At 42.1% G+C, this 12983-nt stretch overlaps 1 protein-coding gene and 1 pseudogene across 5 annotated transcripts in view; both read right to left on the bottom strand.

The window, feature by feature from the left end:
• Positions 1-12983, bottom strand: part of SH3RF2 (SH3 domain containing ring finger 2) — a 131708-nt gene that overhangs the window by 64749 nt on the left and 53976 nt on the right. For 4 of the 5 annotated variants that reach the window (XM_064596111.1, XM_054511939.2, XM_064596113.1 and 1 more), the window contains 3 exons: positions 10541-10810; positions 7326-7421; positions 564-887 (listed from right to left, as the gene is read on the bottom strand). In XM_064596111.1, the coding sequence (XP_064452181.1) occupies positions 564-887; positions 7326-7421; positions 10541-10810 (690 nt within the window). The remainder of the gene's footprint in view (positions 1-563; positions 888-7325; positions 7422-10540; positions 10811-12983) is intronic. The other variant, XM_064596112.1, reaches the window with a different exon arrangement.
• Positions 11251-11690, bottom strand: LOC123857639 (ATP synthase F(0) complex subunit C2, mitochondrial-like; annotated as a pseudogene).

Here is a 12983-nt window from a genome sequence, read left to right as displayed (position 1 = left end):
GTGCTCATTGGGTGTTCAGTTATGTGCCAGGCATTGTGCTAAGCACTTTGCATGTATTATTTTATTTCACTTTTCACTGCAGATTATGGAGCCAGTCCTGAAAACACCTAGTAACCCAGTTTCCCTTTTTCTCTTTTCCTTCCTTTCCACATGATGCCACAGGACGGGAGAGTGAAGCTCTAATCGTGATGCCAAAACCCACTCTGGAAAGTGGGTGCCGTATTTGGAGGGAAGTTCTTTCAGGGACAGGAACCATGTCATGGCTTTTGGCATGGGAAAGCAAAGTATCTGTGAGGATCTGGCAACTTGTTTAACTCTTCTTGGCCTCAGTTTTCTCACCTGTGAAATGGGGATAACAGTAATAATACCTAACTCAAGAGGCTGTTTCAAGGACAACAGGAGATCATGTGTCTACAGCTCCGACACATAATACACACGGCAGTAGTTACTCTTAATGCATTATGGATGCTCAGCAAGTACCAGATATCCAATATTGCTTGTGACATGGTGTGTATGACCTGCCTAATACCAAGGTACCCTTATCCCAGTGGTCTGTTTCCTACCTGCCCCACAGAGCTGGGAGGAACATCTGCTTTCTCCATGTGCTGGGTGATCACAGAGGGGTTGCTGGAGCTGATGAGCACTGGGGTGCTGATCTCCACCATATGGCGCCCCGAGGGAGAATGGACCATCCTGTTGAGAGTGTTCAAGGCTGTTGTGATGGAGAACTGGCCAGGCCCCTTCCTCCTGGGCCCAGGGCCCCTTCGCAGGGTGGGCATGTTGGTTGCTTTGCCTTGGGAGGATGAGGGCACCAGTGACAGGCTCTTCGTGCGGGCTGACTGCCGGCCTTTGTTCTTCTCTAGAAGGTGTCTTGCAGTGAGGTTTGGCTGAAAACACAGAAGGTCCATGAGAAGCTAGTCTTCCTGATCTAGTGTGAGCAGCTAAGTCCTACCCAGGTTAGTCTGACACCAATTCAGATGCTACCATCATCTTTGGTCAAATTCCACCTTTTAGCAATACATCCCAGCTACTTTGCTCTATCAGTATACTCTGACAACTCTCTTGCAAAGTAGGTACTGCTCTTATTCTTCACTGTGGGCCACAGGGGTTAAAAATAAGCCATGATACTCTTCCCCGATTGGGAGCAGTCTTCCTTCACCCATTTCTCCCAGGCACACCCCTACCCTTTTCCTCTTTTAGCCACTCCTGAATGCACCTGGGTGGGCTGCAGCCCCTGTGCTCTCCCACTGTGGCACTTTACACACCACACTGCAATCATTTCCCTTTTGTTCCCCCACCCCCACCCCCGGACTGGCAGCTACCTGAGGGCAGTGAGCTCACACATGTCCATCTCTGCCATATCCCACAGGGGATGCTCAGTGAGTGTTTGTGCAATCATGTGTGCATGAAGTTGCTCAGGTTTATACATTTGAGAAGCAACTGCACCAGAATGTAAATCTGTTCTTCAGAACTTTGAATCTTTATGCTAAGACCATCTTTTACTACTTCCTTTAAACACTTTCATCTCCCCACCATTCTTTCTTATTCCATACCTCTTAGTCTGTGATATGCTGGTAAATCAGGAGAAGAGAAGAGAAGAGAAAAGAGAAGAGAAGAGAAGAGAAGAGAAGAGAAGAGAAGAGAAGAGAAGAGAGGAGAGGAGAGGAGAGGAGAAGAGAGGAGAGGAGAGGAGAAGAGAGGAGAGAAAAAAAAGAGCATGCCCTGTTTTGTAGAGTTTAGTAATTTCAATGGTATAAATATATACCAATGGTTTACAACTAGCTAGCAAAATTCCTGAAAATGTAAAAGCCAGCTCTTGCAATCTAGTTCTAGCTCTAGCACAACCACTGACTGTGCTATATTTTGAGTTCAGTTCCTTCGGAAGGCTGAGATACGCTGACAAAGTTGCCCTCCCAAGCCACGTCTCATTCTAATGTAGAGATTCAACTATAAAGGTAAAAGGGAGTTTGCCCATTTAAGAACTTTTTATGACAGTGTGCAAATGATTAAAATAGCCAATATAGAGAATTTTAAAGAGGAGGTAGTTCCTACCTCAAGAAGCTTATTACTGTGAAAAAGAAAATCATCAGGTAGGGGAAGTGGCATTATTATGTCTACTTTAAAGATGAGAGAGCTGTGGCCCAGAAGGGGTGATTTATAAATGGCACAGCCAGTAAACAGACAACAAAACAAGAAAATATCCGATAGAAATAAGTTCTTTGACATGATAGAGAATGGCAGGGTGAGGTGCCTACTTTGGAGGGGAGGTCAAGGAAATCCCACCGAGAAGGTGACATTTAACCAAGACACAGATGACAAGAAGGAGCCAGCCATGTGAAGATGGGGGTAAGAATATTCCAGACAGAGGGATCATAACCTAGTGGGAAGATCCTAAAGATGGAAAAACAGTCTGAGAAAAAGTCAAGAAAGAAACAGAAGCTGGACCAGAGAGAGTGAGGAGCAGGTGGTAAAGAGACCACAGAGACAGGCAGGGGCTGGGTCCCAAAAGTCCTCGGAGGCTCAAGTTTATTCGAAGTGTAATAGGAAGCCTCTGGCAGCATTAGGTTGAGGAGTGACACGATCTGATTTATGCTTTTAAAAGCTCATGCTACGGTTTGGCAGTTTCTTACCAAGTTAAACCCATACTTAGCATCTGACCCAGTCATCCCACTCCTATGTAATTACTGAAGAGACAGGAAAACTTATGCCCACTCAAAAATCGGTATGCAAATGTTTATAGTACTTTACTCATAGTTGCTAACAACTGGAAATGACTGCATTGTCTTTCAACTGGTGCATGGACAAACTCTGGCACATCCATACAGTGGAATCCGGCTCATCAATATAAAGGGACAAACTATAGACCCACCCAACAACATGGATGAGTCCAAAATGCTTTGTGCTAAGTGAAAGGAGCCAGACTTAAAGGCTACATTCTGTATGATTCCACTGATAGGACATTCTGGAAAAGGAAAATTATAGGACCAGAAACCAGATCAGCGGTTGCCAACAGTTGGGAATCAGGGAAGGGGCTGACAACAGAGTCAGCATGCTGTTGTATTTTGGTGGTGGTGGGGTGGTGTTGGAACTATTCCATCTTGATGGGAGTGTATGCATTTACCAAAATGTATAGAAGTGGACACCAAAAAAGAGTAAATTTTACTGTTTGCAAATAAAAAGAAACACATAAAAGCTCATTCTGGCTGTTATTCAGAAGTGCCAGCCCAGAAGTAGGGAGACCAGCTAGGAAGTTCCAGAAATTGTCTAGGCAAACTCTGATGGCAGTCTGGACTAGGGACAATGTCTTAAGTTCCCCAGCACACCGATCCCTCCATTGTTCACCCAGTAAGAGGACAATATATATTCTTTGAGTTGAATGAGTAGAGTTCTTTACGGTCATTCACAGCTACAGCGAAATAGGTTGATTTTTTTTTTTTGCCTCTACCTAATTGTTCTGTCCCCAGGTGAGCAACACCAGTGTTTTCATAAGCAACATTGACAAAGGGCTCTGTGTGACTCTTGGTCTGCCCTGTGCTCTGCCAACATGATTAATAGCTCAGTTGGGGGAGGATTACACAGCTTTTAAATTTATACCCACTCATTTGAAACAATATCCTTGAGGTTCACTGGGTTGAGCAAGGTTCACATAACCCAGGCAGGCCTCATTGGAGAAGTCCTGACAGGAATGGGTATAAGCTCAGTATTTGTTTTACCATCTTTTTATCCAGGTGCTATTCAATAAATCAAATGATACATTAACAAGAAAAATCCTGTTTATGCAGAAAAGAAAACCACAACAAAAACCCAAGTCACTCTTACAAGAAAGCTTTCCTTCTTTCCAATTGCTTTGCATGGCACTGGTAATTCAAAACTTATTTAAAGAGTTCTCAGCAAGTGCTAGTCTTAATGAAATGACTGGAGTCAAAATTTAAGTACTGCTTTAAAAAGCTCAATTTAGATTTCAAGTAATTTTTGAAAATCAGGTTCCCAGATTACAGCAACCACTTGATTATCTTTTTCCCCTCCTAGCAATTAGGAGAACAAATGAAGCAATGGCTAGTTTGATGATAATCTTGAGGGTTCTTGTAATCACTAATTTTAGAGGTGAAGTGGTGGGGAGAGTGTCCAAATGAATAATCATTAAATGTAGAAGTTTTGGAAAAAAGGGTATCAGAGATGGGTAATAAAATCAATGGTCCTTTCCTCCTCAGAGCTATGGAGAAGCTTCTTGAAATAATGCAGGGGACCATGCAAACTCTAAAATGCAAAAATTGAACCACCTCCTATGTATTCAGCTAGGTATTAACTGTAGCTGATCTCTGTCCTTGGAGACTTAACCACTGTCTCCCCATCACTATTAACTGTTCCTTTTTAGCAGATGTTGCTTGACCCAGCAAATGCCTCCACCACTAACCTAGGCACATAAAGCAGAAAGTGAGGCATGCATTCTTGACCACTTCTTCTGTCCTGTTCCTCACTTCCATCAACCTCCAAGTCCTGTGGATCTACCTCCTAAATGGTGTTTGAATCTGTCCACTTGTTTCCAATCTCCTGGTCCAACCCACTGTCATCTTGTAACTGAGCCATGGGTGCACTGGCCTCCTAACTGGTATTTCTGCTTTTTCCTCTTCAAATTATTCTTCCCATTGTAGCCAGAAGAGCAGTCTTTAATAAACCCAGGTCTGATGGAGTTACTGAGTCTCTTAAAATCTTTCGATGGTGTCTACTGACTTCTGGATCAAGTCCAAACTTTTTATGATACGGCAGAGACCACGATATTTACTCGACAGTCCTTGTACTCCCCTGTACTTCTCAGCTGCCTTGAAGACAGGTGGAGCTAGGGGACTGGTTCAGGCCAGTGGGTGATGAGTGGAGTAACAAGTGTAACTTCTGAGCTGAGGCATTTACTGATGTACAACTCATTCTTCCTTACTCCTCCCTTGCCGTGAAAACTGGGGAAGTCCATGTGTTCCAGATGGCAACTACAAGATGGCTCAACCTCAGTGTGGGTTCTGGAGTGACTCTGTGAGCAGAGCCTCTCATGGTCCTGTGCCGAACATGTAATGTGGGTGAGAAGAAAGTTTATCTTTATTGAGCCATTGACAGTTTGGGGCTGTTTATTACCATACCATAACCGAGCTCATCCTGACTCGTATAGGATGATTTATAAAGCCCTCTGTGATCCGTCTCCCACTTACTTCCCTGGCTGCCTCATGTCATTCTCTTACTCTCTAAGCTCCAGCTCCAGGATTCTTTTGGACCTTTGGGTTCCCTACACTTCCTCATCCCGTAGGACTTTTGCACATGTTACCTTCATTCCCTAAAGCACGCTTCCCTCCATGCTCACCTACATAGCTCCTAATCATCTGTCTGATCTTTGCTTAAAAGGCATTTGCTGACCCCCTTCCCACAGAAGTTGCACATCATTCCCTCCCTCCCCCACTTAGTTCCCTCTCCTTCACTCTTTGCATCATTCATTACACTTAGAATTACTTGATTAATGTCTGACTTTACAATCCCTGAAAGTAGGAACCCACATCTCTCTGTATCTTTAGACCTTAGCCTAGGACCTGACTTAGCAGGTATGCAATGTAAAATTAGTTGAATGACTGAATATACATATATAGGACCGGGTCACACTGAATGGTTTGTTTTCTAAATTTTGTCTCTTTGTTCACTTGCTAAGCTAATTTTTTTTGCAGAGTACCTGTTCTGTATTAGTCTAGCCTGCGCAGTATAAGCAGCACAGCCATCAGGTGTTTGGAGAAGCCAGAGATAACTGAGTGGTCACCTAGTGGTGAAATTTTATGGAAGAAGCAGGTTTCTAGCTGAGCCTTGTAACCTGAGTGAGATTTGAACAGGTAAAGAGAATTGGGTATGTGTGCCTCAAAGGGGCCTCAGCAAGAGAAAAAGCACTGATAATTAGAATATTGTTTACTAGAGATCGTAAGGACACCAGCCTCTCGGGATTCATCCTCTTTCCTTCCCTTCCATTTTTCATCCCGTCAACATTGATTGAGTGGGAAGAGCTATGGAGAACCTTGCAAGCTGGAATAGGGTTCTGGGCACACCATTTGCTTCAGAACCTGTTTTGGCTCTTAAGAATGAAAGAATTGGTCCCTATATCTCCAACTACGCCTCTGTCTGTTTTCACCCTACCTTCCTAGAGGGTGGAAAGCATGCCTTTTACTGCATTCGTAGCTCCCCACTGCTCACTTTTAATGCTTTATGCCTGGTAAGCATCCAACTGATGCAGTTAAACAATGGAACCTCTCTTTTAAATTTGTAATGACTTGCCTCAAGCTAGGGTGAGGCTCGAGGATAAAGAGGTTAGGAACTCCAGGTTATAGTATTACATTTGAGAAGTAGGTAGACATAGTCTAGCATGTGGTCTTCCTTTGTTTTCTTTTTAAAGTAGCTTAAAAAAACTGAGAAGGAATATATCAATATGCTCATTTCCGAAGATTTATAAAATACAAGTTGCAGAAGAAAGTGAAAATTATCTAGAATTTCACCATCTGGTGATCACCACTGTTAATATTTTTGTACATATCCTTCCAGTCCTCTATCCATTTATATATACACACACATATTTATAAGTCTAGTTTCATACAGTTCCATTTATTTATTGTAGTAAAAAACACATGACATAAATTTACCCTAATAACCATTTTAAAGTATATGATTCAGTAGCGTTGAGTATATTCATATTGTTGTGAAACAGATCTTCAGGACTTTCTGACGTCCTAATCCAATACTCTATACCCATTAAACTTTATTTTATTTACCAAGAAATCATAAACCTTTTTTCATAATACCCAAATACTCAATGATATTGACTACTTTTCTTTAACATAAATTTTAATGGGTATATATTTTTTCATCACCCTAATTTTTAAAAATGAAATCCTTATTGTCAGATATTTAGATTATTTCTGGTTTTTCACCATTACACACAAGGCTTTGGTGAACACTCTGTACATATATCTTTGCATACTTGTTTGAATTTTTCTCTACAATAAACTCTCAGATGTGGAATTGCTGAATCAAAGGAGATGGAGGTTTTTAATGTTATTGATACGGGTTTATTTGAGTTTGGGCATGAGAAATTGCAAAATTTACACTCTCATTGGCAGAATAAAAAGGCCCATTTCCCCACACTCTTACCAGAACTGGGTGTTATCTTCTGGCATCTTTTCTTTGGAGACCTTAGTTAATTTTTGAAATAAGGCTCTTATCAAAAAGGTATTTTTCTCAGGCATCTCTGTGGCACGTGTGTATTTTGGAGTGAGCATGCATTTGATGTAGACTTGATACTCACATACCTCTACAAACAAGATCGGGAAGATGCCTACTTGATCCCCTAACTTGCCTTCTGCCCAATTCTCATCCACTCGGCTGATCACCGTGATGATATCACCCTGAAAGAGACAAAGTCTCAAGGTCACCATTTGCTCTTGGTTTTCAGGTGGTGAAAGCTTTCAGTGGAGATCAGTGTGGAATCCCAGATGGTGTAAGGTGCAAGAAATGTAACTCTTTCATAATTTAGTTACAAAATCTTCCTCTATAAAGGGCAGCATTTGGGCCACCAAGATGGCAAGAGGAGTAGAAATAATTTCGAGGACCACTGGAATCCAATTGAAAATTCCAAATTTTCAATCAGCAGCAGAATCTGGGCTTTAGTTTATATTAATCTGATGGAGAAATCAGTATGGGAGCCATAGGGAGAGAGATTTCTAGGTTAGCAGAAGGAAGAATAAATTTCATTCTAATTTTGAAGGTTTTTCAGAACCTATTCAACTTTAAATTTTTTTATTTTTACTTTTAAGTAATCTCTACATCCATTTGGGGCTTGGGCTCACAACCCCGAGATCAAGAGTCGCATGCTCCATCGACTGAGCCAGCCAGGCACCCTTATTCAATTTTTAATGGATCAGATATAAGGTGGCTTTTTATTCAAAATTTTCTTATTATAAAAGGTTATATGTAGATTTGTAGAGACATTAGGAAATACAGTAAAAAAACCTAACTCTACTACAAAATAGATATAACCATTGTTAACATCCCTGTTAGCACATTTCCCCCCAGATTCTTCTCTATGAAGATAAAACATATATATACGTACACACACACACGCAATGATTTCTTAAAAACTTGCTGAAAACAAACACACATACAATGAAGTTCATAAAGTTTGGATGTAAAGCTTGATGAATGTTAACACTAACTATTTCCATGAAACCCCCATCCAGATGAAGAGATAGAGAACATTTTCAGCACCCACAAGGCTCCTTTGTGCCCTTTCCCATCATCTAGCAAGAAGTAGCCACTGTTCTGACTCCTAGCATATGTATATGTATACATACATTCTGCCCATCCTTATATTTCATATAAAAGAAGTCATAGAGGACACACTGATTTTTCACCATATCAGGAATGCCTTTCCACTTCCATACCTGTTCATCAGTCCAAATCTGAATATCCATCCACTGATCGCTCTGACCTTCTGATCCATGCCTCTCAGGAATTTAGATGAATCCAAATCTAAGTTCATTATTGCATTATACCTTTTCTTAGCTTTCTCTACCCCATCACAATTTACAATGACACATTTATAGGTTATGATTTCTTTAATGCCTGTCTACCCCCATCAGACTATAAACTCCATGTGTTCAGGGCCTCTTTCTGCTCTGTTCATTTCTGTGTCCCCAGCACCCAATACAGTGGTTCCCATTTAGTAGTCATTCAGTAAATATTTCTCAGTGAATGTCTGTATGCATTAATAAGTGAATGTGTGAATAAACTGTACAATCTCAGATAGAAAGCACTAGGACAAGAGCAGCTTTTGGGAGGGAAGATCTTGGGTTTAATTTGGACATGCTGAGTTTAGGAAGACCATGAAATTTCCTAGTGTAGTCGCAGCCTTCCATAGCTTCCAGAATGGAGCAAATCCTCTCTTCTGGTTCCTTTGTCATAATTTCCCATTCATATGTGTCTGTTCCTTCCACTAGTCTGCCATCTCTGTGAAGGTAGGGACAATGATTCATCATTTTATCCCCAGTGGGCAGCTTGGCACATGGATGGGCTCATTGAATGAACGAGCAGGTGGAGTGAGTTTTTGCAAATTTTGCAAATTCCCCGAGAGGGACAAAAATGCAGACAATGCTTCCTACCTCTGCCTTCCTCCAGTGGTGTCCGCTGAGCTCAGTGTTTAATGCCTGGCAAAAAGTAAATACTCAATAAATATCTGTGGGATTAAACTGCCCTTCCTCTAAGTGTCGTTGAAGCACAGACTTTGCAGTTTGGGCCACAGAATGACCTTCCTCAAGGGCTCACTCTGAGGTGCCAAGACAATAATGATCAATATTTCAAAATATGGAGGACAGTGATATTATCTAGTTTGAGGCAATCTGAAATAAATCTCATTTCTGGTAGTGGTGGAATAAAAATGTTTTATAAAATAAAAGACCTTTCCTGAGCTACTGTACCAGAGCCACTTCTAGTATTTGATGTACTTATCATAAGCAGCAAAGAGTGAAAATCACCCCAACTTTGGCCTCTGTGGGAGAATTTGAATGTTAAGGAATAATAAATACTGAATACAGAGAATTAAAGTAGTCTAGACTTTAGTAAAAGTGTTGTTACTTGCACATGGTGAGGAATTATCTGATTAAAAAAAGGCAAAAAAATCTTAGGGTAATTAATGTGCTTGGAAAATATGTCTTGTAAGAGGTTATTTATATATAAAGATATAATTATCTTATTGTGTTTTTGGAGGGCTTTGAATACAATGTTTATAATAAAATAGAATGTTATAAAGAATAGAATTAGGGGCTCAGAACTTGGTCAGCAAGAATGCCTTTACAGATACATAAAGAGGTAAGAGCTGTATTTTGCCCAGCACACTGTCAAAATGTATTTGTAAATTTTTGTCCACTTATCTCTCTCTCCCACTACTCTGCCTGAGGGCAGGGACTGTGACTTGTTCATGCTGCATCCCCAGTGCCTGCAAAGAAGAGGTGCTCACAAGTGACTACAGAATGAATGAATGAATGAATGTGTGAATACTTATTTTTGTAATTGCAATAGGAAAGGTTTAAGGATTTTCATCAAACTCTCATTAGATTTCTCTGGCAACTTCATTTAGTTTTGAATTGTATACACACACATTACATATATGTGCACACATACATACATATAAACATGTATGTGAAAATATGTATACATTTTGAAAATCAGCAAGTATTACAAAACTCCAGGTTCGGGCGCCTGGGTGGCTCAGTTGGTTAAGCGACTGCCTTCGGCTCAGGTCATGATCCTGGAGTCCTGGGATCAAGTCCCGCATCGGGCTCCCTGCTCAGCGGGGAGTCTGCTTCTCCCTCTGACCCTCCTGACCCTCCCCCCTCTCATGTGCTCTCTCTCTCAGTCTCTCTCTCTCAAATAAATAAATAAAATCTTTAAAAAAAAAAAAAAGAAACTCCAGGTTCTGCCCAGTCTCTATGTAGTCACCCATGACCTCCATGGCTCCCCAGAATCTTACCTTGAGGAAGGTCAGGCAGTCCTGGTTCTCACTCTTGTCTTTGTGTCGTAGGTCGAAGTTGTAGAGCGCTCGGCAGAGTGGGGGTGGCTGGGGCAGCTGCTTGATAACTTCCACGGAGCTGGCTGGGAAGATCCCACTGACTCCATTGATTTCCCCCTGGTACCAGTTCTCATCCAGCTGTCTCCGGAGAAGGATGACATCTCCCTTATTAAACCTCAGGTCACCAGGATTCTGCCCTCGGTAGTTGTATAAGGCTTTTGCCCGAGGCACCTACAGCGGCACAGACCAATGAAATATGTCCTTAGTTTACAGGCTAGGGGGACAGAAGGTATAACATTAATAACTGATTACTGAGCACTTCCTATGTGCTGAAGTGTTGGATGTGGATCATCTTCTTTAACCTTTGAGATAGACATTCTTATTACCCCCTTTTCTAAGTAGGGCAACTGAGGCACAGAATGGGTTAGTACCTTGCCTAAGGGGACACAGCTGGGAAATGGCAGATATGGGGTCTGAACTCAGGCTACATGATTTCAGAGCCCCTGTTCTTTCTTTTTTTTTTTCTTATTAATACAGTATTTATTTGTCTTCCCTCTGTCAAACCCTGAGCCAACCAATTTCTCCAGGCTGCCTGGGGAGGTACAGGAAAAGGAACATACAGGGCAGACGAGACACTGGAGAAAGACTTATGGGAGGTGGAGATGGCTCCTTCACATGGCGAAGAGGATGAGAAAGGCCACCAGCAGGCACAAGAGCCCCATGTCCTCCGATAGGGCAAAGCCCAGAATGGCGCTGGAGAAGAGCTGTTGCTTCAGAGAGGAATTCCTGGCATAACCAATGCTGAGGATCCTAAACACAGTCCCAATTCCAGCCCCAGAGCCAGCCAGCCCTACCATGGCAGCCCCAGCCCCAATGAACTTGACTGCTGTGTCGATTCCCTTGAAATGGCGCAGGTTCTGGAGCTGCGGCTAGAAATAAGTTGAGGTCAGGGGACATGGGGCCCTGCCAAGCTGCTGAGGCTCTTATAAGGTACCTCATCTGTCAGTGTCTCCAGCGGTTTTAGCACCCCTGCAGACCGTGATCGGCTCAACAGCTGAGAGGTGCTCCTGACCAAGAAGGGGGTGGAGACGAGCTTTGCACTGGCGGACATTTTCAGGGGCTGAGGGGCTGTGGCAGGAGGGCTGCTCTCAGTGCAGAGAAGACAGAGAGGGGTGGGGGCCAGAGCCCCTGTTCTTAATCACTCTGCAGGGAACAGGATTTTGGACTTGACTCCACAACTATGTGAACTTACAGTGAGTCAGTGACTGTTTTTGGGGCCTGGATACTGATTGGGAATTCTGGCTCTACCTCTTTCCTCTCGTGTAACCATGGTCAAGTCATTTAATCTTTCACAAACCATATCCATTTATAAAATGAGGTAATAATAGAATATGTACTTCATTAGGGTAGTCACGAAGACTAAATATTTATAATGCATTTTTTAACAATTTTATTTATTTGAGAGAGACAGACAGAGAGAGAGAACACAAGCAGGGAGGAGGGGCAGAGGGAGAGGGAGAAGCAGACTCCCCGCTGAGCGGGGAGCCTGAGGTGGGGCTCGATCCCAGGACCCTGGGATCATGACCTGAGCCAAAGGCAGATGCTTAACCGATTGAGCCACCCAGGTGCCCTAAATATTTATAATGCATTTAGTATGTTGCTTGATACATAGTATGGGCTCAATAAATGGCATCTCTTATAGGATGGCTAGAACAAGGAAAGGCTAATGATATCAGTTCTATTTATTCCTCAGTGTTGATGGGAAGAAAATTGAGGTGAAAAGTCCCTGAAAATACAAAGTACTATACAAGGGGCACCTGGCTGGCTGAGTTGGAGAAGCATGCAACTCTTGATCTCAGGGTTGCGAGTTTAAGCCCCACACTGGGTGTAGAGATTACTAAAATTAATTAATTAACTAATTAATAAAAAGAAAGTGCTATATGAGAGTGATGCAACATAATTTGTCTTCAGCCTTCTCTAGAAAGTGTAAACGTCATGAGTGTTTGGATCATTAGGAAGCACTGAGACAAAGAATTAGTCAGAAATCAATCATCACTTTAAAACAGGTCAGCTAAATACTGTCATTTGTTAAATTAGTTGTCTCTCTAAATAATTGTTTCAGTCAAGTGAATTTTTTTTTTCTAATTGAAACTGGTTTCTACATGCAGAAACAGCCTCACTTTGGTCTTGCTTGGAGTCAGAATGGCAAACTGCAAGTTCTAATAACTTATGGTTACTAGCCCTTCAGTGTCACCTGGGATTGTATTGTATTTTGTGCTTTCCTCAGCAGTGGGGTGAAGTAGTCCCCTCTCTTGGGGGCAGTCTTGCTATTCATAAGGGGATGTAAGCAGGCAGTATTTCAGGTCTTTGAGAACCTTCTGAGTCTGCAGTATTCATTCAAGCA

The sequence above is a fragment of the Mirounga angustirostris genome, unplaced genomic scaffold (genome assembly GCF_029215605.1).
Source record: "Mirounga angustirostris isolate CCGP_5_RB_7025 unplaced genomic scaffold, mMirAng1.0.hap1 SCAF_7, whole genome shotgun sequence".
Classification (NCBI taxonomy): Eukaryota; Metazoa; Chordata; class Mammalia; order Carnivora; family Phocidae; genus Mirounga; species Mirounga angustirostris.
This window is presented reverse-complemented; position numbering and strand designations above follow the sequence as displayed.